The sequence below is a fragment of the Colius striatus genome, chromosome 7 (assembly GCF_028858725.1).
Source record: "Colius striatus isolate bColStr4 chromosome 7, bColStr4.1.hap1, whole genome shotgun sequence".
Lineage (NCBI taxonomy): Eukaryota > Metazoa > Chordata > Aves > Coliiformes > Coliidae > Colius > Colius striatus.
Window position 1 is genome coordinate 2,008,682 of NC_084765.1, and position 23,490 is coordinate 2,032,171.

Here is a 23,490-nt window from a genome sequence, read left to right on the forward strand (position 1 = left end):
CCTGGGAGCAGGAACCACACTGTCTGGCTTCACAACACAGCTGGTGCTCTCTCAACAGTCAGCCCCCAATAACAAACCCAGCTGGCATCCACACCAAAACCTGCCTCAAGCTACAGAGGAGCACAGTGCCACAGAACCAGCAGCTGCACACCTCAGGATGTGCTGCAGTGCTGAAGGCTACAGCCACATACCAAAGCCTAAGACATTTTCTACCCTTTGTTGTCCAAACTGCTTTTTAATAAAGACATCAGCCATTAGGATGGGGGGAAGGTTACAGACAGATTTGCCCTCTGAGTGGAAACTCTGCAGCTGCCAAAGCACCCTTGTAACACCCCAGAGTGCTGCACAGTGTGTTTGATCCTCCAGCTCTGCAGTCACACTTCATAAAAACCCTTCATAGCCTGGCTCCTGGCAGTGTCACTGGTCTTCCCAGAATACAACCACTGTAAAAATGCCTCTAAGGCTTCTCCTTCCTTCCAGTTCTCACCCCTCAAAAGTCTCTTGATTTAAAGGAGAATAGCACTTCTTGAGTACAGACCCATCACTTGTTAACTCAGGTTCACTGATTGGCTTGAAAGTCATTTCTTCCACTTCTGCTTTATATCTTTAGTCTTCTTAAACTTCTTCTGTTGCTTGGGTCCTCTTGCTGTCTCTAATTTTCTCTTCTTCTCACTGGGAAACAGGAACAAAAGCCTCTGTTAGAAATGCACTAACTTGCCATCCAGCTGGGAACTGTTTTGATGTGAAGTGGGGAGAGGGGCTCCATGTACTGGTGAGAAAACACCTCCAGTTTCTTGGGTCTTTTAAACTGGTGCTAGAGACAGCAAAGCAAGAGCATGACCTAGATTTTTCTAATGTCTTCAGATTCTCTAACCCAACCTGAATCCTGTAAGGTATTGAGTTTTAGCTGCTTCTCTGGAATGTGTGTGTCCTGAAGACAGTTCATATGGGGCACCTGGATTCCACAGTACTCAGAAAAAAGGCACTGACAGTCTTACACAGTTCTGTTCCTGCACCAGATTCCAACCAGAGCAAACACAACAGGGCTCTCGTCTTGAGAAGCACTGACAAGGCTTTCTCACTCCTGTAAAGCTTCAGGAAACTCACAGCTTCCAGCATTCATGACAAAACCCCCATGAATATTAAAGGGTGGAGTAGAGAGCAGGTAATTACTCCAGGAAGGGGGAAAACAGCAAGCAGGCAAGTCTCAACTACAAACCCCTAAGGAAAAGATAAAGACAAGACTCCATGTGGGCAAGGTGGAAGAAAGAAGGTGGATAAAAAGGAAGGAATTGCAGAAAGACAGGCTGAAGCTCTCATTTGAAAGAATTCTTCCCTGAGTTTGCATTTTCTCCAGTGGGACTATCACAGTGTCAGCTCCCAGAGCAAACAGGTCACTCATGTGGAAGGAGTCCTTCCAAAGTGACCCAAGGGAGAAGCTTAGTGCCACCTTCTGTGCATGATCAGGATCAAGCCTTAACCATGTACATGGGAAGAATAAGCAAGGCAGTTGCAGGAGGACAGGAGAACACTCTGTAGCAACACAGAACCCACAGCAGCAGCCTCACCCTTAGAGGAACCAGGGGGTACCCAGCAGAGCTCTCCCACCCTGATCTCTCCAGGAACACTCAGAATCCATCAAGGACCCCAAGCTCATTTGACCTGCATTTAACCCTCCAGTTTCACTCCTTTGGAAAACATTAGGATGCAGCCATCAGGGAAGGCTCTGTGGAGTTATTTCAACCCCCTTATTAACCTTTTCAAGCTGACGAGGGCAGCGTTCTGTCCTGCTTTGCTCAGCACCTCCTCCCACTCCTCGTCGTCGCCCCGGATGATGTACCTGAGGGAAAAAAGGGAAAGCTGAGTGGTAATTGCTGGCAGGAAGTAAAGCAATATCAGGGGATGTCAGGAACACTCTGCACTACAAACAAGGCCGCTGTGTCAGCACCCAAGCACGGGAGTATTTGGGAGTACATTCAGAATGAGGCTGGCAAAGGCGACCAGCAACTGAAGCCATCCAAAGCTGGGCAGTGTCAAAGCATGTTCTCTCAGGAGCCCCTACTGGAAAGATCACACAACTCTTCTGTGAAAGCCTCTCATCAGGAGAGTGCTGATGAGAGCACCTCTGTAGTGAAGCAAAACATAAGGGCACCAAGGTGACACTTCCCAGAGCAGCGGTGTGTGTTTCTACTCGGCCCACTTGCTTTCTCACAAGACAGACCTTCAGTCACTACAGCTGTAACCTGACAACCACAATCAGACCTACAGTCCCTACACACATATCTTTAGAAAAGCTTGAGAGCTTCCTTTCTTTCTTCTCCCCTTTAAGAAAGAGGAGAAGGGTGGTTGGTGGTGGTAAAGGAAGAAGATGCAAAAAGCAATGGCTTGGAATGTTAAGTTAGCTAAAGGAGCCCTGCTCTTAGCCCAGCAGCAAGCTTCAGCTGTAGTTTTTCTGCATCAGTCCAGGAAAAACTGAAGACCTGCAGCTTTCTTTTGAAAAGCAAAATCAAGACAGCAATTGCTATTCAAATCATCTCACGTTCTGTGCCCCTTGTGGTGGGTGTTCAAGTACCCTGGATGTCACACACAGACTGAAGCAGCCACGTAACGACGTGGAGTGGTTGCTCTCCACCTCGGGTCCTTGGAGCTTTAGAATAGCCCAGCCTTTGCTCATACAAGGCTCAACAATACTGGACAAAGCCTTTTCAAATCCAGCAGCTCTGTCTTTTCTATAGCAGAGTTCCAAAGAGATGCTTTGTGTCTCTCTCCTCATGGAGAACAGAAATCTGTCTCTAGGTGAGGAAAAAAGGGAACATGGTCCAAAATGCCAAAGAGGTGTTTGTTTAACACTATCAGTGCTGAAAAGTGGAGTTAAAACTCCACCAAAGCTCTGGTTGTACTGTCTTGCTGACTGTTGTATTATCTTGCTGATATGGACTGTGACTGGTTTGCAAGTCACTTCACATCCATTTCTGTCCTTCCTCCAAACAAAAACAGCCAAAGAAACTTGTATTCCTTTACTCAGATTTAACAGACATTCACCTAGGGCCAAGCTAGAACAGTGAACAGGGTTTATAAGACAAAAGTGGGAGGTGAGGAAGGAGAAGGAGGAGAATCAGTGGTATGTGTAACTCCTGTTGGAACTCTTGTTGGAACAAGAGACACCTGCTGGCACTTCAGGTAAATTGCTGGTTCAGCAACTCTACAAACTCTTAAGCTCGACTTAAAAGACATCCATGCACACTGTAGCTAGGAAAAGAAGCTCTGGTTGGCTGTTGTTTCTCTCTTGATCTGAGGTTTTGATGGTGTTTTGTTGTTAAAGAGAATATTCAACTTAGGCAGGTCCTGTTTTCACTGGAGTTGCACACACAGCTGAGCTGGATGAAGGAACAGGAGCTGGGTATCCTGCTCTGAGAAAACTACTGACTGTTGCTGCAAGCATGGGAGGCTGTAAGATTAGGAGCAGCCCCCAGCCAGGCAGCTTGCTTCATTACTCCATATTACAGAACTACAATATAATACACATCCTGTACACAGCCAGGATCAAGACTGACACACAAACACATCCTGAGAGCTGCTGCCAAGAGGGAACAGAGGAAAAAGCAGGATGTATGTGCTCAGGGCTCATGCCAGAGGCACTAAGTTCACACTTGGGAGTATGACACACTTCTTGGGCATGAGTTCATGGACTGAGGGGCACAGGTGAAGAAGAAGTTGTTACTGAATTTAATTCATACTGGAAAGAATGTTTTGGGTGTGAAACAAAGCAGCTGACAACACAGCCCCTGATGAGCACGTTACTGGCTGTCAGGCACACAACACCCAAAGCTCTCACCAGTGTAGCAGCATCTGCTCATCTTACCTGGCCTCTGCTGAAAACATCCACTGCTGTTTCTCATGCCTTGATGGTTTGAGACTGGGATAATGCAACTACAACCTTGTGCATGAGTCTCAGCAAGATGCACTAGTGGCCAGGCATTCAAAAGGGTCTCGGGGAAGACTGGATCTGAGACTCAGAGATGAATTCTTACTGTGTGAGGTCCATTTCCTTCAGCTTCCCCACTTCTTGCTTGTGCTTTTCTTGGAATTCCTTTGCAGCTTCTTCCTGCAACAGGACAGTGCAACAGATGCATTAAGTTCTAAGTGCAAGTGAATGGAAGGAAAATCTTCCCACCTTTCCCACCCAAAGAAAAGCTCATCCCCTAAAGCAAACATCAGACAGTCCTGGAAAGCTTCTCTCTTGTATACAATTGCATTTGAATGTTACTTGTATCCATATGCTTGTAACATCAGAACATCTTAGTGGATTCTGCAGAACCTCTGTCTTGCAGGTTACCAAAGCATGACTGCAAGCATGTCAGGCTTTGACTCCCATCAGTGACAGACATGGTGTGCAATTCTTTCCAGTCAAGAGCACTGAGGTCACGAGGCTTCCACACTCGAGGGAACCCCATGAAGTGACTGCACACGTATCAAGAAGAAAGTTGGGTCATTACCAAATCATCATTTAGAGACTTCAGGGTTGGCTCCATGACAATATCCTTTGTTGCCACCATCTGCTCCTCCACAGCTTTTTCCTGGACTGTGTTGAACAGCTGTAAATGAAGTAAAGCCACCAGGTGTAAGACTTGCTGCTGTCTCTTCTACATTGTTGCTTTAAAACAAATAAGAAACGCTGCCTGTCCCATTAAACCCTTCTACCCTTGCAAATGTTATCAGAGAACAACCACAAGGAGCAGCACAGGCTCAGCTGCCAGCGTGGGTTGTCTGCTCAGCAGTTTGGTCGGGTCATTTCAACATCTGAAGCCACCACACAAGCACCGTTTTGTAGGGAAACACTACCTAAACCAATGCCTAAATACCTGCTCTTTCCCCATCTTACAAAGTGTACTGGGGAGATGTTACACCACACAGGCCTGATTCAGCTTTCTGTTAGTGCCAAGGTCAAGACTGGCCCTGGAGGACCAAGAGGAAGCTCGTCACGGTGCTCTTACCTGGACGACTTTGCGGATGATTCTGTTGAAGAGGCCCATCAGCTGACTGCTGGGCAGTTCTACCTCCTTCTCCAGTTGGTCCAGAGATTTATGCTGTAGGCCAATCCCTAGGAAAAGGGCCTGAGGAAATGACATGTATTTAGTTAGGGAGTCTGTTAGAGCAAAGAGAAACACAGGAAACAGGAAAGCACTCCGAATGTCCATCCAAACACCCAAAGAGCGCTGAAGCACGGCTCGTTCTCGCAGGGATCCATACCGACTGTGCAGCAGAGAGGGAGATATCACCCAGCTGGTTGAGAAAGAACATCCTGGCAATGGTTGGCACCATATCCATGATGAGGTGATAGTCCACCATGTTGCGAGAGTACATCTCCAGTCTCTTCAGGTCATACGGGATGAAAACCGATTCCAGTTCAGCACGGCCGATGGCTGATGGGAACGGCAAACACACGGCAGTGTCAGCACTGTGCTTCAGTGTTTAACACATTCCTCTCCATACTGGTGAGTAAAGAGCAATTGCTACCCCACAGGTTCACCTCCCAACAGGATTCAGAGTTCAGCACAGCAGGTACAGGCTGCCTTGGTTATTCAAAGTCTTTTCAGACAGGCATCAAGTCCATATGAAAAACATTGCAACTGCCAGAACAGATCAGCATATCAACTTAGGTGCCAGAGAGACTCAGAACAGTGAGGGCTGAGAAACACTGTTTGCCCAGTCTTTTAGCTCTCTTATACTGGTTTTGCTGTTAAAAGACCTTTGTTCCCTTGTAGCAGCAACCAAAACTTGTCACTGAGACAGACAGTCAAAGCCCACAGATGCAGATTACCAAGCTCTCTCAAGAGGACTCCCTTCTGTCAGGCACACTGAGAAAGCAGCAATTTGCTTTCAAGCCAGAAGTGACTGTTAGGACTGTCTTGTCTGGCCCTTTTTTTATACAGCCTCTGTGTTTCCCCCAGCAAGTGCTGGACTGAGCCCAGTAACATGCAGTTGAACTAAGGCCTCTCTCTCAGAAAGACATCACATTTCCAGTTCCAAATTACTGATGACAACATCCCTCCTAGGGTGCTAAGTGAGCTGCTCTGCCCACTGACCTTCTCTGTTCAAGGCTTCCCTTTTAATTCCATACTGGATTTGGCAGGTGTCAGTCCCCATCCATGTTTTGCCACACATTGAGCTTTCACAGTCTCATTTTGAGTCACTTAAATATTCAATCACAAAATGCAGGGAGGGGAGAAAACACAAAGCTCACCAAAACCCCTGTTTTCAGAGGCAGGAAATGTCCTCTTAGCTTTTAGTTAGGAATACAAGCATTGTCCTGGGTAGCAGGAACAAAACACAGTAACTGATCAAGAGCAACTCATGGCACTTCACAAGAGACGCCACATAATGCGTGTCTTTGAGAAGTCTTGATGAGCACAGACACAGGCTTTAAACTGCAATCTAACTGAACTCTGTGAGCCAGGATACTCACGTGGCTGTGGCTGCTGTTTGATGTTTTTGTTCTGTAGAATATTCAGTGCCAAGGAGGGGGAGAAGGTGCTGAACTGGTAGGAAAGCAGAGAAAGGAAGCGCCTCCTAAAATCTATAGGACAAGATGAGGAAATAAGTGTCTCCTGTAGACCTCCAGAATAAATATGCCAGGAGATTCTCCTAGCATTAGCAAAATGCAAGTTACCTTTCCAGAAGGCAGTGAGCCAAGGCTCCTGATCCGTGTCCTCTTCGTTCAGCATCTTCAGCATGATGCACGAATGCTCACCAGTCAGGTCGTTCTGACAAAGAAGACACATTCCCCATCACCCTCATGAACCTTTTGCACTCTGAAGAAGGCAAAGGTCTTCTGAATCAACAACAGCCACACGTGCATCAGCTGCTACTGGTCACCACTAAGGTCAAAGCTGTGAACCTGTAGAAGCTGGTGAATGCCACCACTGAGGGATTGGTCCCTACGTGATCAGCACTGGAGGGGTTGGACTGGATGATCTCTAAAGGTCCCTTCCAACCCCCACCACTCTGTCATTCTAGGATTTTGGCTTTTTGAGATGACAAGTAGTCACCAAATTGCAAATTCCAGGTGCAGTTCAAGAGACAGAAAGAAATAAATGCACTGACACGGGATGAACAGATTATTTCCCCCAAAATACCATAACTGCTAGTGCTCTGCTATTTGTAAACACCTGGACAAACAAGAGCAGCCAGTTCAAAGGCCACTTCCCTGTTTTACCCACAACAACACCAATAACCTCTGCTCTAAACTTTGAAGAGCAAACTGCTCAGAAAACCACATTCACAACCCTAAAACTTCACCCATTTGGTTAACTCCAAGCCCAAAGAACAAAAACAAACCCCAAATGTTGCCTCAGACAACTTTGCTGCCCAGATCACATCTCAGAGAGGCTAATGGAAAGCTGCCCAGTGATTTCAACAGGGCTGGATTTCATTCAGCAGCAGTATGCTACTTACTGGTGTCTGCCTCAGATACACTGGCACAAATCCAGCACGTTTCCAGAACCTGGGCAAAGGGAAAAGAGAAAATGCACTGAGAACCATGGAGCTGTTGATTCTGCCATAACACTTGTGGTTAAATGCAATCTGTCTACCCTGCAAGAACAACTGTGAATGTCTGTAAGACACCCCAGCAAGTAATGAACACTGACAGAAAGCAGAGACTAGGGTTCTGACTTAGGAGAAGTGAAACATGAGCAGAGTGTTACCAAAAGAGGAACAAACTTTCAAAGACTGACAGACATGATACAAGAGTCATTTGACACGCTGCCAGGGCAGACAGGTTTTGACCAGTAACATCACAGACTCCTAGGAGATACCCTGGGGAGGGGCTGGGGATTTGCTGCTTGCTTCAGAGGAAGCAGTGCTGCTTCTTCAACGAATCATCACTCTCCCTGGCGGTTTACATGGTTCAAATAAGTCACTTATGGACCAAAAAGAATATCAGACTGATCAGCAAAACCCTGCTGACATCCTTTTCCATCCTCCTGCTCCTTCCATCTCAGCTGTGAACTGATCCTACAGTTCATTTTGCCCAGTAAAAGCAGGACTAGTATGGAAAGACCTGCTGAGACCAAACATATGGCACCCCCAGACAAAAGGAAGAAGCCAGACCCCGGAGCAACTATCACTGGCAACCTACCCCACAGGCCATGGGGTGACTACACATCAGCTGCACAGGGTGTTGCATAAAATGAAGCTGGACATGTGCAGCCCAACCTCTCCATCCCCCACCATTTGCCCTTCTTTTATCTATCCCACCTTAGCCAACAAATAATCTAACAAGAAGTAGTTAAACACTGTATTCTCCCCCTTCACCCCGAGAGGGACTGTTCAAGTAAAGTCAGACACCTGTCCATTTGCTCTGTAATTTGCACAGATTAAGGCTGTTTCACCATAACCATTCAGTTTGGATGCTCTCCTGCACAGCTGGACAACCCACCATCATGTTTTGGCATGAACTCTGCAGCGTGCTTGTCGTGGAACAAACCAGGCCACAGTCTCTGTAGCTGAACTACACACAGCTGCCTAACGCTCCACTGCTCTTACTACTTCTGCTGAGCTCATTCTCATCTCACAAGCTTGTACAGCACCAGCCAGGAACCAAGGTTTTTAGGTGATAGAAGGACTGCTTTGCTTTCAGGTTAGCAACAGAAAGAATTGTGTGTTGTTTTCAAACTGTCTCCTAGAGTGTGGATTGCCAACCTCCCCTCTACTGTGAAACTGTATGTCAGGTGGAGCTAAAACTTCACACAAATTAATAAGTGATTTACTGCTGCATTAATCAGGAAGCTACCAACTAGCTTTGGAGTCAGCAGCAGCAGCTCAAGCTTCTGCAGGTCACAAGAAGCAGTATTTAACTTCTCCCTCCTTACTACAAGCTGTTCTCTACCCTGGAAAAATTGAGCAATTAAAGGCAGTTAAGTGTTTGGAAGGGTCACACAGAGAACAAAGAAGGTTTGCCCTCAGAAGGAGATTGGGGAAGAGCAACCCTGAAGGATGCACTTAAGATCAGCCCTACTGTCCATGAAGAAAAGGTCTGTGAGGAGAAGTGGGCTTGGAACTGTCTCAATTTTAGAAACCAAGTGAAACATACAAGCAGCAAACAACATCTGCAACTGTAACTATACATTTATATCTATTGCTGTAATATATATAACTTATCTTGTTATATTTTTGCACTGGATGCAACCAGCAAACAGAAGAATGTCTTACTTGAGTAATCTTGGTGTTAGGCCATAAGACACCCCTAGATAATCTAGGTTTTCAGCTTGTCTCTCGCTCAGTTTGAGAAGCAGAGGAGGTAAGTTCTTCCGAGGCGTCACAACCTCTTCTAATAAACCAACAGTCTGAAAAGGAAAGTGGGAATGGGTTAGAAGCAACCCTCCCAGAAGGCTGCCAATTCCATCTCTTGTGCTGCATCAGTAAGAAATGAGTGTTTCCTCTTTACAGGGAGAAATCACGACCAAGATTAGTGAAAAGCAAAGAGCACAAGAGAAAGCCCCAAAGCTCTGTACCTCGCTGCTCACAGTTGCAATTTCTTTTGGCTTTTGAACTGGTTTTTCTTCCAAACAAGGGAATCTGCCTTCATAGTACATCTGCAGTAAAGTCAGAGCCCTGCTGCCATAGCCCATCTGTGAAGTAGGAAGAATCACACCATCAGCAAAGAGATGTTTCTAGTTTTTAAGACAGCAACAGCACTCTCCTCTGCCAAAGCCATTAACAGTCACTGGTGCAGAGCTCACTCAGCCTCTGCAGAAATGCATTTGCTTTGCTCCCCTGCAGCTTCATGAAGAAGGACACTACAGAACCTGGATGTCTAAAATCATGACAGCTGGTAGTTTAGGGCTGGGTCATAATTCCTGGTGCTTAACACTGGCACTCAGAAAATGCCAAGCACCAGAGTGAACATTTGGCAATCCCACAGTAAGTATCACTGGATCTTGATTGTGTACTGCTGCAGAGCTGCCTCAGAATGGCATCAGCACCCACCCAGGGGAAAACAACGACCCCCTCGTGCTGTGGCATCTCTCTGTGCCTCAGACCTCACTCTGCTGCTACTCCTGGCTCAGTCCCCAAGCTTAAAATGCTGAAAAATAGAGCAACTGAAATGTCTGCCCCTGTTCATGAATTCTGCCTGTGGTACCACTGCTGACCATTCACAACAACTGGGTTCCAAAACGTTTTACCCCTTGATAATCGGGATGAACCGCGATCCGAACAACGCGCCCACCGGACAGGCCCCCAAAGTCCGGGTCCTGGAACTGCACAAGACACAAAAGTCAGCTTAAAGCACACACATGGACACTCTGCAAATAAAAAACAGTGGTGAAATAGATCTTGGGTGTGGGTAACACAGCCCAACTACTCACCTGCTCTGAAATGGTCCAGGGAATAAGATCACCAGAAGCTTTCTTTCCTCTAGAAAGGCTGTTCATGATAGACTGGCGAGAGATCTCTCCCTCCAGGCACACCTGACAGGAAAGGGGAAAGGCCATTCATGGAGAAAAGCTGGTTACTCATACACTCACCCCACTAGACCACAATCAAAGTTTATACCTGTAATACTGCCATGGCATGTGATCCCTGCTCTTGCAAGGATAAGCAGGCATCTATGTGCCAAAAGGCTCTGCCTCCGGGCCTGTCTCAGGAAGCACACCACTGGGCCAGCCAGGTCCTCCTGAGGCAGCAGGCATTGCTCTGCAGTGCAACAGGAGCCTGAGGGATTAAAGCACAGCCAGTGCTCCAAGCATTTTCTGTAGCCCATCAACAGCAAACATTAAGAGCTTGTCCCATGCCTGAAGGGACTCCAAAGCTGTGCAGATGTGGTGCTGAGCAGTGGCCATGGCAGTGCAGGGGGAACAGCTGGGTTTGATGATCTTAAAAGGTCTTTCTAACCTAAATGATTTGATGATTTCTCTTTAAATGCCAGATATTTTTCATGCATGTGGGGCTTTTCCTTTTAAGAAACAGTAGATTTAGCTAGCTGAATTGAACACAGATAATCAGGAATCTGTGTTCTTAAGGAAAAAAGGAGGCACATGGTCAGATACCCAACAGTCAAGGGCTGAAGTATTTCCACATCCCTAAGCACGTGCATCTGAGGAGTTTGTATTTTTGTAGCTCTACTGCAAATAAAAGGAATTGCTAGAAACATGGGATAAGCAGAGTGAGCCAGTGAACCAACTGTCCTTGCAGGAAGTTGAAATGGAAGGACAACCATCTCTTGAAGCAGTAATTGAGCTCCTCAGAAGGCTTCTCAGCTACCACCTGCTCCTAGCTAGTACCCTGCTGTCACTGGACACTGAGAGCAGCACAGAGCTCCAGTGCTGAACAGCTCCCTCCACAGACAGATGCTGCTCTCTTACCTGCACAACAGCGAGTACTTCGGGTAACGAATTCTGGGTAGGTGGGACAGGTGGCAAAAGGCAAAAGAGATGATGGGCAGGTGCATCAGAGAGCATCTGGAGGTCATTGGGTGAGTTCTGGAGGGTAAAAACAGAGCAGGAAGTTGAAGAGTTATTCCATGAGAAGAGCTTCAAAGCCCACTGTGATGTTAGTAGCTGACTTCTAAACAATCCTTCACTTTCTGAATGCAGGGCTATTTCAAGCCTTGGGACTCGTACTACTGATGGGTGAAGAAGCTCACAGGCTCCCTGGCTATTACTGCCAGAAGGAACCTGTTTTATCTCTTGCTCTCATATGTGTGGAACTGAACTTTTTATTTTTATACAGCTACTTAGCTCTTCATGTACCAGACCTCAAAGATGAAGTGCCAGACTTGTGGCATTCGGTGCCTCAGTGCTTGTGGGTCACTCGGGGTCTTGAAACCCCGGGACGAATTGTTACTCTTTTCAGCAAAAGAGCTTCATCACTGATGCTAGTCTGACAAGGATTGTGGGCTCATCTAGAATTGGAGCTCCAGAATTTATCAGGACTAAAGTATTCCAGATATCTGTAGCTCCAGCATATTTAACCAAGAACAAGGTAGAGATCTTCTCAGGGAGAGTATGGATCTGTATACAACGAGGAACAACTGAAGCTGTTCAGAAAGCTCCCTGAGATGTTCCAACAAGCACTGCTTCCTCCCCAGAAATCCTAGCTGAAATTCTCATACCAGAAGCACAAGCTTTACCTTGTAGTGTGAAGCCACATAGAGAGCCATGAGTCTCTGCAGAAAAACTTCTGATGCTCTGTGGTAACAAAAAAGTGTGTCTCTATTTACGTAGTAGCTGAACACAGGGGTTAAAGAAACAACCTCCTTGGAAAGAAGAAGAAAGGTCCTTGTTGGTTTAGGAGTAGCATTTTCAGTGCAGCCTTGGGTTACACACCACACTCTACAGCTCTGTCTACAAGAATGAATAGCTAAGGCAGTGTTCAGAGCTTTCATACATTTCATTTCTAAAGCTTTTATAACTCCAACAAGGACTTCCTTTCGTTTAACCTTCTTGAGGATTGTCTCTGCAGTACACACTGGAGTTTGGTAGTGTCCTGGAAACACACACCACTGGTCTTACAAGGCAGAGGTAAGAGCTCAACTCCAGAAGTATGGTTTTGGTAGACTTTTGTCCAAAGGTCACGTGCCAAAAGATCATTTTATCTGGAGAACCCACCATTAATCAGTTTGAAAAGCCCTCCTTCACCTCCAGGCAATATATTTTGATCAGAAAACAGCATCTGAGCAAGGATACAGGTCACAAGTTTCAGGCAGTGGGCAGCCAGAGATAATTCTGGTGATGTTGAGACAGTCCAAGCACAGCAGATCATTCAGCCACTTCTCAACTGCATCCCCAGGGGCATATCTGATCGACTCATGGAGGGAGACTTCATGCAACGTACGAGCTGCAAACACATTTCAGAGAACAACACCTGGTGTTGGAAGCTGCAGCTGGCAAAGAATCCAATAGAATCAGTGCCTTTTGAAGGGCTCCCAGATCAGAAAATCACTACTCATTTAGCTTTGAGCCCTTCAAAGCCTTTATATCTGAAAACTGTGAGACAAAACCAGGAAAGTTCCTTCTTTTTACCCTACCACTGCCAAAATTCATGGACACAGAGGACAGTCAGAGGGCTTGCCAGTCAGCAGCACCAGAGTCCAAGCACACTGGAGTACCTGAGGCGAGTTTAGCTGTAGCTGTAGATTTGTTCTCTGCTGTCATGGTGACTTGGGTTTGAGCGCTCTGCTGACGGAGCTGCTGAATGAGCTTCAGAGACAGGGATCGACCAGTACCCTCATACCTGAAAAGCAGAACACAAAACTCTGAAGCAAATAACCAAGCAGCAATCCTGAGCCGTGGGGAAGCTCCCACACAGAGCATGGCTGCCATCCAGAGGTATGTGCTGTTCTGAGGCCTGTGAGAGCCCCAGCCACGTGAGAATCGCTGCCTTTTGATGTTCTTGCCCATTTAGGACAGAGGAGCCTACATTCTCACTTTCTTAGTCTCACTGTACAGGAAGGAAGATGTCATTCTTCCCTCTCTCCTAACAGACTGCAGAATCCTGTTTATGTATTTGCTCCTTGTAGCAGAAGAGGTGCAAGTCAAACACTTAATGAATCCACCGTGGAACCCAAGGAAAGCAGCAAGTTCCAAGTACTGATTCTTTGGTTATTAAAAGGAGCAGTTCCATGACAGATGATGAACTAGCATGAGCTGATGGAACAGTATGCAATAAAGTACTGTAGATAAGAAATACCCCAGTGGCACAAGTGCTCTCCTGGGTAGATGGTTGTTGCTCAAGCCTTACCCGTTGATTGTAGAAGCCATGAAAACAAGATAAGGGCCCAGCAGGTTCTTCACCAGGGGTAGAGGAATGGCAGCAGCTTCATCAATCACAACCAGTTCAGCTTGACCCAGTTTCACAGAATCAGCAGGGTGTATGTACTGCAAGGAAGGAGAGGACATGATCACTGTCAACAACAGCTTGTCTGGGAATGAAGGAAATGTGAAGAGTTGGCAAAGCTGGAGCCAGCTGTTTGCTGCCCCTGTTCTCCCCGACCATCAAACCAGGGACTGAGACTTGAAAACAAACACTTGGATCTCACACCTTGTTTTGCACATTTCCACACAAGTTTATGTGCACAGATCATGAAGATAAAGGAAATCTCATCACTAGAAACATATGCTCATCCTTTTCTGTTTCTTTCACCTTCCTTTGCTTTTGTTTCAAGAAGAAGCCCACAAGCAGTTACCAAAGGAGGTTTGTAACCTACAAGCTGCTCACAGGAAGAAATATCTTGTGAAAGTCAACCACCAGAAAAAAAGGTCTGCCTTAAAGCAAAATCAGTCAGAACAGTTACAAGTCACATCAAATGAACATGCTTAAAACCAAAACAACTGCAGCATTGGTAAACTCAACAGTTAGGAACAAAAAGCAGGATGCAAGAGTGCAAAAGAGGCCAGTTACCTGAATGGTCTGTCTGTGCTCCTTGAATACATTCACTCTCACAACAGCTTTGTTAAACTCTGGATTTAAAGACTGAACAATCTCATAGTCCAGGTGTTCCTGAAGGAAAACATTGTTAAACAATATGAACAAGCCAAGACCTAAGAAAAATGACCACTGTCATCTAAGCAAGCTCCTAAGAGTACACTGTTCTTCCAGAGAACTCCTACAACAAAAGCTTCAGAGGCCTGAGAACTGAGGAATTACTTCTGTCAAAAAACACTTCACAAAGAGACTGATTTACCCAACTTAAACACAGAGGAGGAAACTGTACTAGGATTCATTTTTGCAGAACATGACCAAAAAGGCTGGTAAACAAAAGTGACAGAGGAGATGCAAAACCTCTCCCAAAGAGGAATTCTGTGGAAGTACTGTAAAACAGTCTCCTTACCTGGTACTGCAGTGCATCAAAACCTTTAAATATGAACTCAAAGAGGGTGTGAAGGTTATCAGGGCTTGGAGATGTGACAAAGATATTGGAGTAACTGCACAGAAAAATAAAACAAGAGTTTGACCTCCTTTTTAACAGGTTTTACATGTAGATACTAAGTAAAACAGTTTCTATGAGGGGTTGATTTTACCCAATAACCAAACCAGAGCAGATTAGACATGCACCTCAATTTCTGTGTGATTACTTTGATTTTTGAAGACTGGTGTTTTCTTATTACTATAAAATAGTTGGATATGAGTGCATGCAGCAATCAAATGATTGGCAGGGGGTTTGGACTAGATGATCTCTAAAGGTCCCTTCCAAGCCCAAGATTCTGTGAGAGATGCAGGACTGGAAATTACAAACATATTCAGATCTTGTCATCTTGATTTTTTTATATAACTCAGGGATGTTAATAAAGCTTTGGAGACTGAGAGGGATCACTCACCCAAAAGCTACTGCTCCAGCAATAGCCAGTCCCAAAGCAGCAGATTTCCCACGTCCCCTGGCTGCTGTTAATGCCACAGTGCTCCGCAGAGTCTTCTCAGAAATGGCTTCAATAAATTTTAGAACTGCTTTTGCCTGATGATCAGAAAAAAATCAAATAACAGAAAGCAAAGATCAGCTGTGTTTAAATTGCTTTCAGCATCACTTACACTTGGCACTAGTACATGTTTCCTACAACAGGAAAAAGGAAGAGAAGGATGAGAAGGAAGAGCTAAACATCAAAACCTAGACTAATAACGTGCAAGAAGTGGTCACCTTGACTCATGGAGTTCTTGATATTACTCAAGTCAAAACAGAGATCAACAATCAGGACACCAATTCTCAGTTACTACCTCCATGCCACTGGCTGCAGAGTATACTCAGCAAGAAGGGAAGAGGCACACTGCTCTTGGAGGAGGACGATGAACATCTCTGTGCAGTGAGATGATCTGCTGCACAAGGGCTTAAGCACTGCACAGCTCAGTCACCAGGCTGAATTGCAATTTCTCAGTGGCTATTCCAAAGCAGGAAAGACAATTGCAACAGACCCTTCATGTGCACTAGTCAGTGATTCTCAAGAGTAAAAAGAGGATGAAGGAGGCAGGAATAGGGGCATGTTAAAAACAGGATACGGATTTTCAGCTTCTACTCGGAATTAAACTGAAGCTTCACGTTCAGTTTCCTGCTCATTTCAAACCCTGAGAGCTCATCATCTTTTTAAATGTAGACTCTTCCAGATCAGCTTCCAGTCTCCATTCCAGTCCTCCCACTTACTCTCAGCTTCACAAAGAAAATCACTGATAACTGCTGCTGAGCTACCTGCTGAGCTTCCATTTTCAAGGATGCTCTCTAAGACCACATCCATCTGTTCACACTCAGATGTGATTACACACAAGACCAGACACAAACATCAGTACCTAAGGTGACCTGTCAAGCACAGAGCACCTCCAGTTTAACCACCACACACTAACCTGATCCAGGGTTTTACAGCCATCCACCAAAACTCCTACAGGCTGTGTATCCTGCAAGCTCTCTTTCAGTTCTTTTAGCTCCAAGTCCTGTGGCCGCAGGCTCTCTTCCTACAAGCACAGGATTTACCACAACAGGATTAGTAAAGGCCACTTTGGCACAAATATACCTTTGTGTGTCTTCTGATAACTTTTATTGGGCTGTTCTAGGAAGGTATCTGAAAGGAAATGTTACCAGATGAATAGACTCCCTAGAAACAGAAGAACTGAAATGGACTACAGATATTTAACCTTGAATTTCAACACATCTTCAGGAGAATGGTTACACAGGAGGTGGGTGTCCTGGCTTCCCCATGCTTGAAGGGAAAATGTTATCATCCATCTCTGTTATAACTGTCATGTGAGGTACACAAATTGGCATGTAGGGAGAAAAACTACTGTGGCAGCAATAGAACAGTTTTCAAACCAATATCAAGATTTTCAAAGCCAAACAATAAATCTGGGCACAAAAGCAATCAATTTTAAATGGGAATGAATTCAGGTTTTCCTTACTGTCACTTAGAATTCCAAAGGCATCAGCCTATCCATCCAACACACAAGCATTTGTGCTGCTCTCAAGACTGTCACAAGCTAAGGAGAGGCTGCATTGCTTTGTTTTCTAAAACCAGTGTTCTGTTGACATGTTTTACCATCTCTGATAGATTCCCTGTTGGCATTTCTTAGGCCACACAAAGCAGTTCAGAAGCTTGAAGATTTCTATTTAAAACTGGTTCTACTTCAGTCCATAACTGAGTACATAAAAGGATGCATTCCTTTTGGCTTACATTCAGTGAATGCTTCCTAAGGTGTGGCATTCATTGAAACAACTACCACAGCTTCTGGTGTCTCCTGAGTTGGTGATATACATCTTTCTAAAGTGTTTTCCCACCCTCCCAACTGCCAAAAGGCCTTTTTGTCCCAGATTAAGTGTCCATCAGCTTGAAAACTCTCTCTGCAGTTCCAAAACAGCAATCATAGCAATTAAGCTTCACCTTGGTAGGTTAAACAGCAATATGTCAAAACCAACAGTGACAAGCACACACACAAAACCAGTTGTGACAAAAGAACAAACCCAAGGAGGAAAGAAAAGACAGCTTCCCGTGCTTCGCCCATGCCAGCTATCACTCTGCTTCCTCTCTCCAAGACCATTATCTGATTTAAATAAGGGTGAAAGGAAAGCTTTTTTAAAAAATCTTTAACACACTGTGGTCAACTCAGACCAATTTGTCCCAGGGAAAGAGGTCTGACATCACTTACTGACCTGTGACTGCGGAGGAATCGGTGTGATGTTGGCAACGTGACTGGAGATGGGCAAAATATTCAGCTGATCGTCAATCACAATGCAATTCTTGCACGAGGCCAGAGACAGAATGAACCTGAGCAGTCAAGCAAAGGTGACTCAGTAGAAACACTAGCATTACAACTGCATTTTGGTAGCCTCTTAACTATCTACATAAAACAGGCACCTCCCAGGCTGTCTCCAAAGGACTCAAGCTAAAGACGATCTACCAAGAGAACATTTAAGCAGGAGGCAGCTTTATGTTTTATGTTTTAGAGCAGTGCAACAGGTACCTGAACTTGGTGCATCTGGAGCATACATTTCTACAGTGTTTTAAGAAAGGGCCTCAGACCAGCTGACTAATTTGGGCCTATTTATCTATGTCCCTTGTAAAACAAGCAACAATCTTGTGCATATTTCTTCCAACAATAAACTGGATTCACTTCCAGAACACTACAGGAAAGCTTCACTGAAGCAGCCAAGAAGCTCTATCTCAATGTAAGTCTACAGGATGCTTTCCCAACAGCACAATGCTGTTCCACATGCTTTCCTTGAGCACAGAGCCCAGATCCCTGACACTCTTAATGACTCACCTCTCATTAAACCGTCCTACCACGTCCTGGTGTGCCTCTGTTCTGTATCGAGAGTGCACATCCTGAAACAAAAAGAAAGCCAATCAGGAGAAGGGACAGTTTTAAGTGTTATCTGTAAGTTACCTGTGGGACAATCCCAACTTCTTTTCCACTCTTGTGGACTGCAGTCTCCCTTTTCATCATCACCACATCCCAGAGAGGATTCAGGCTTTATATTTGTTAAGCAACATCAGTATTTCCCCAGATACTTGTTAAGAATGTACTTTTCCCACCAGTACTTTTCATAATGGTCTCACTTATTCTTGCCTGATGTAAAGGTCAACTCTGTTAGGTACTGAACACTTCAAACACCTCAGGGATGCTAAGAAAAAGTGGTCTACCAATCACTTTCATTCACCCACAGGCATTACTAATGGAAACAGTTCCTGCTGGAGGTGTGAGCATATTCAGTGTGAGGAATCCCTATCTGGAAATATACAGCAGCTATGAAGCTGATCTCACAAAACACTCCAAAGGCCTATTTTTCACTAACTTTCTGTTACATGGGCAGTCAGCATAAGAAAACTTTCAAAATCTATTGTGAAACAGAAGAATAGTTGTGAATGCCAGGGGCTTTTTCCTTGTAATGTAGCAGCACTTCAAGACACAGAGGTTGGCAGAGGTGCCCAGGCATAAGAGATTCAATCACAGAGGAATGAATGAGCAGGGAAAATGACAGAAGGAAGACCATGGCCCATAACAAAAGCAAAACTGCATCACCATGATGTCCCTGCTTATCTAAACCAGACACGTGACACTGAACATACCATAGTCATTGTATAGAGCTGCTTCAGCGAGTTCATCGTTCTCAGGAGAATCACCACAATTCCACCCCCTTCTACTGTTTCAACGGTTCTAGCGAGCAGGTTTGGAGTCAGGGCTTCAAAATCCTAGGAGATAAATAAAAGCTGCCAACCAGCACAACTAGCACCTCCTACAAGGAGCAGAAAATCTAAGCCCCATCATTTCTCAAAGCTTAATTCACACTGAACATTTGCACTGACCAATGTCCCATCAAATCTCTACCAGTGAGGCTATCTCGTCCCATCAACACTTGTGAAAGACACATCCTACTGAGGCAACAGAAGCAACAAATAACCATTCCTGCAGCATTTCAACTGCAAGCAACTGAGTGCAACGTTCAACTCCTTACCTGAAGCACACACATGCCAAAAGTGTTGCCAAGGATTTTGTGAGTTTCGTTGTAGTAGCAGTAGCGAATGTTTGTGGCTGCTATGAACAACTCGAAAGGATCATCGTCCTTGATGTTTAAAGTCCCACTTTTAATCTTCTTCTGGAGCTGTCTCATCCTCTTCTTCCGATGGCTGGAGAACAAAATCATACAGAAGTTTTCTTGGAATAAAGGTTTGAGACAAGGGCATTCAGGCCTATATTCAAGTCCAACTGGAAGTCCTAAGAGCTCATACTCCAAGGGAGAAACATCTTGGGTCACACTCGCTGCTTTCATGGGTGCCTTCAGCCCAAAGTGGTGGGTATCATCCCACAGAACCAGCTGGTTTTGTAAGAAGAGGTTTGGCTGGAGTCAGGCAGTCTCAGGTAACCCTCCCTGACTTTGTGTAACTGACTTGAAGTCCATACACAAATCTAAGGATTAAAAGTGTAAATACTTTTTCAAAATAAAGGCATTCTGCTACTTAACCTGCCTCCAGTGCTAAACATTGCTGAGGCTAAAGAGCTGAGGAATTGAAGTTTGGGGCTTTTGAGGTTAAAAAGGTGAGAAAGAGATTGGTCCAGGAGAAGAGAGAGTTGGAGCTATAGAAGGAAACCAGAAGTGTCCAGTGCTGATATCAACTGTATCACAGAAGCTACTTTTTAGTCCTGGAAAACCAAACTTGCTGTAGCTCCTCCAAGAACTAACCTCTTTTCTCCTTACAACCAAATCACGCAACCTACCCTCAAGCAAACCAGCCACAGAGCTTTTGCTACACACAGAGCTGTGACTGAAACACAAGCAGCACCTTACCTGCTAAAGCCCAGCTCCTTTTTGTAACACCATAGGACAGAAGGTCTGGCCTTTACCGTTGCTTTAGACAACATGTGATGAAGTATGACCACCTGCCAAAACACAGAAACGCTCCTGAACAACTCTCCTCACAAACTAACATTAAAGAGCAAATCGTTTTGCTATACTTGATTTGTGAGCTGTGTTTTCTACTGAGTGACCCTGGACAAAACAGAAGGGTCCCTTGACACATTGGGAAGGTTACATTCATTCCTTTTTACACACACCTGAGTGTCTGTGCCTTCCCCGGGGCTCCATGGCATCAAAACCACTGACTTACATCTACTGTTGTCTTAGCACTCTTCTTTGGCAGAACTGCCAACAGCTGCACAAATAGATGGCAGTTACTCCAGGCTGATGACAGTTCCTAGTATTCATCTCTTAGTATAGATCTTTCAGACTTCTTCTGCAATGTAACAAGATTTCCTTTTGAATTTTAACCCTCTAAGGGGGTTGACAACCCATCTTGCAGCTGTGCAGCCTGCACAGTGTGTAAGGATGCTTGATGCTTTGGAATCCAGCTCATCAGAGAAAATACTGGACACAACCACACCAGGATATGTCCCACCAGAACATCAGCAATTAATTAATGACAACTTCCTAGTACTGCCTCCTGATCAACTTTCCAACTATTTTCTAAGGGTTTTTTATAACTAGCTAATTTAATTCCCCAGGAACTGGAGCTAACTGAATTGACTTATTCTAAAATGTTACTGTTTTGACATGCTGTTCTTCCCTTTTCCATGTAAAAAAAAGTCAGGTCCCTGAAGATAAATGAGTTTAGTGCTTAATTTCTTCCACACATTACCAAGCAGGTCCAGTAAAAGCCCTGCTGTGGTGACAGCTGCAAGATAACTCAATACATAAACCACAGTTTGAGTGTAGAATATCTTACAACAGAACTGATAGGACAAGAGGAAATTGACTCAAGTTGTGCCAGGTGAGGTTTAGTTGGGAGATTAGGAACAACTTTTTCACTGAGGGGTTGTCAGCCCCTGTGCCAGGCTGCCCACGGAGGTGGGGGAGTCCCCATCCCTGAAGGGGTCCCAAAGCCGTGGAGCTGAGGTGCTGAGGGCTGTGGGTTGGTGGTGGGCTTGGCTTATATTTTGCCTTAGTTTAAAAAGACATGCTTGTTTACTTGCACTTGCTTTTATGCAGTGTTCCCCAGCTTCTCAAACAGGAGATGCTGAAGCACAAACTCTCCTCACCTATTGCTAACAGCCCTCCGTGCCCCTGCCCGTGGGAAGCTGCCTCACACACACCACGCCACGGGGTTTCACATTCTGGAATGCATCAAGAACAGTGTGGGCAGCAGGTCAAGGGAGGTTCTCCTCCCCCTCTACTCTGCCCTGGTGAGGCCTCATCTGGAGTCCTGTGTCCAGTTCTGGGTTGCCCAGCTCAAGAGGGACAGGGAACTGCTGGAGAGAGGCCAGTGCAGGGCTGCCAAGATGCTGAGGGGCCTGGAGCATCTTCCTTCTGAGGAAAGGCTGTGGGAGCTGAGGCTGTTTAATCTGGAGACTGCAGGGGGATCTCATTAATGTTTACAAATAGCTAAATGGTGGGTGTCAGGATGTTGGGACATCCCTTTTTTTCTATTGAATTTAGAGATAAGACATAATGGAAAGAAGCTGGAACATAAAAAGTTCCACTTAAACGTGAGAAAAGCTATTTTGCTGCTGAGCTGAGGGAGCCCTGGCCCAGGCTGCCCAGGGGGCCCAGGCTGCCCAGGGGGGGTGTGGAGGCTCCTTCTCGGCAGGTTTCCAACCCCACCTGGACACGTCCCTGTGTGACCCGATCTAGACGGACCTGCTTTGGCAGGGGGGTTGGACGGGATGATCTCTAAAGGTCCCGTCCAACCCCAACCATTCTACGGGTCTGTGATTTGCTTGGAACACCCGGTCCCGGGAGATTACAGCCCAACCTTTGGAGGAGAAAGGCTCGCCTCACAAGCAGCACCCCCGCCCCCAGCACAGCGTCACCTGGTCCTTGCCGCGGTCTCCGACTACCACGAAGAGGGCCCGCTGCCGCTCCGCCACGCCGTTCTCGATCAGCACCCGAATGCGGTTGTCCACTTTCCGCCGCTGCATGGCTGCGGGGCTGCTCGGTCCCTTCCCTGCCTTCGTTCCTTGCCGCCCGCTGCGAGAGCCGAGACGCGGCCCGGAGCCGCCCGCCCGCCGCGCGCCCGCCCCTCAGCCCCGCGCCACGCGGGAGCCGCGCCGCCCAGGCCGCGCGCGCCGGGCCCCGCCGCAGGCCCCGCGGGCTGCCCGCGCCGTTCGCCTGACGCGCTGCTCTAAAAACACCCGGCCCGGGCTGTAAAAAGCGAAGCGATGCCAGCTAGTTTTGCACATAACGTCGCGGCGGAGGTGAGGAGACGCTGGCGCCGTTAACCCTTTCCCGGCACAGCGCGTCCCGCCGCATCCAGCTGTATTTGGTTGGAGAGAGCCAAACGCGCCGGTTCTCCTCAGCGACAGCCGCAGGGTGATGCGGGAGCGCACGGGAACGCTCGGCCCTGGCGCTCTGAACTCCTTCCTGGCGCAGCGAGGAGCCGCCTCTCGGGGCTGCGGCTGCTGCTGAAGCCGTTTCGAAGGGAGGGGGCAGCAGAGCGCAGGGAGCGGCGGCCTCGGCCGGGGCAGAGCGGGGGCAGCAGGGACCTGCAGCCCGGGTGAGGGGACGGCGGGGAGAGGCCTCCTGAGGAACGGGCCTGGGGGAGCTGGCGGCGTGAGCAGCAGCGCCAGGGACGCTGCACAGCGAGAGTGGAGTACTGGGAGGACAAAGGAGTGAAGCAATTGCTTAAATGAGGATTCTTCACGGGGAAAAATAGGTAATTTGACAAGTAGCTCCCAAAACTCCTGTATCTTCCGTATGACATATACCAAAACAAGGCTGCAGCGGGAGATAACCCGGCTTGTGGGGCCAGGCAGCTCGGTACTCCCACAGAACCAAGCGTGCTGAAAAAGCACACCCACAGAAAAATAACCAATCGTTAGGATATGTTATTTTCTGACACTGAATTTCAGTGACAAAGTTCCTAAAACTAGCTCTCTTATAGCATTTAATAAAAGCATTTAATAAAACCACAGCTGTTGGGAAGCTTTCTTTACAAAATTCCACCTTGCATGACTGTGGAGCTGCAACAGGAAAACAATTCATCAGTCTGACTTGGTTTAATACTGCTAAGGTTGCAGAAGGGC

At 46.4% G+C, this 23,490-nt stretch overlaps 1 protein-coding gene across 2 annotated transcripts; it reads right to left on the reverse strand.

The window, feature by feature from the left end:
• Positions 1-205: 205 nt before the first annotated feature.
• Positions 206-22,481, reverse strand: NAT10 (N-acetyltransferase 10). 2 transcript variants are annotated; one of them, XM_062000148.1, is made up of 28 exons: positions 22,279-22,481; positions 20,261-20,352; positions 19,430-19,601; positions 19,044-19,166; positions 18,238-18,299; positions 17,627-17,741; positions 16,330-16,437; positions 15,321-15,454; positions 14,834-14,927; positions 14,404-14,502; positions 13,744-13,880; positions 13,112-13,236; positions 12,690-12,840; positions 12,134-12,230; positions 11,367-11,483; positions 10,371-10,472; positions 10,188-10,262; positions 9,516-9,632; positions 9,214-9,347; positions 7,456-7,504; positions 6,671-6,764; positions 6,467-6,577; positions 5,251-5,423; positions 4,995-5,114; positions 4,497-4,595; positions 4,032-4,105; positions 1,757-1,840; positions 206-672 (listed from the first exon to the last, which is right to left on the reverse strand). In XM_062000148.1, exons 1-28 carry the CDS (start codon positions 22,384-22,386, stop codon positions 579-581), a joined length of 3,060 nt encoding a protein of 1,019 aa, XP_061856132.1. In that variant the 5' UTR covers positions 22,387-22,481; the 3' UTR covers positions 206-578. The 2 variants fall into 2 exon arrangements, 1 of the variants encoding a protein (XP_061856132.1); XR_009819089.1 differs by lacking the exon at positions 206-672 and having other exon boundaries at positions 1,755-1,840; positions 3,863-4,105.
• Positions 22,482-23,490: the final 1,009 nt, after the last annotated feature.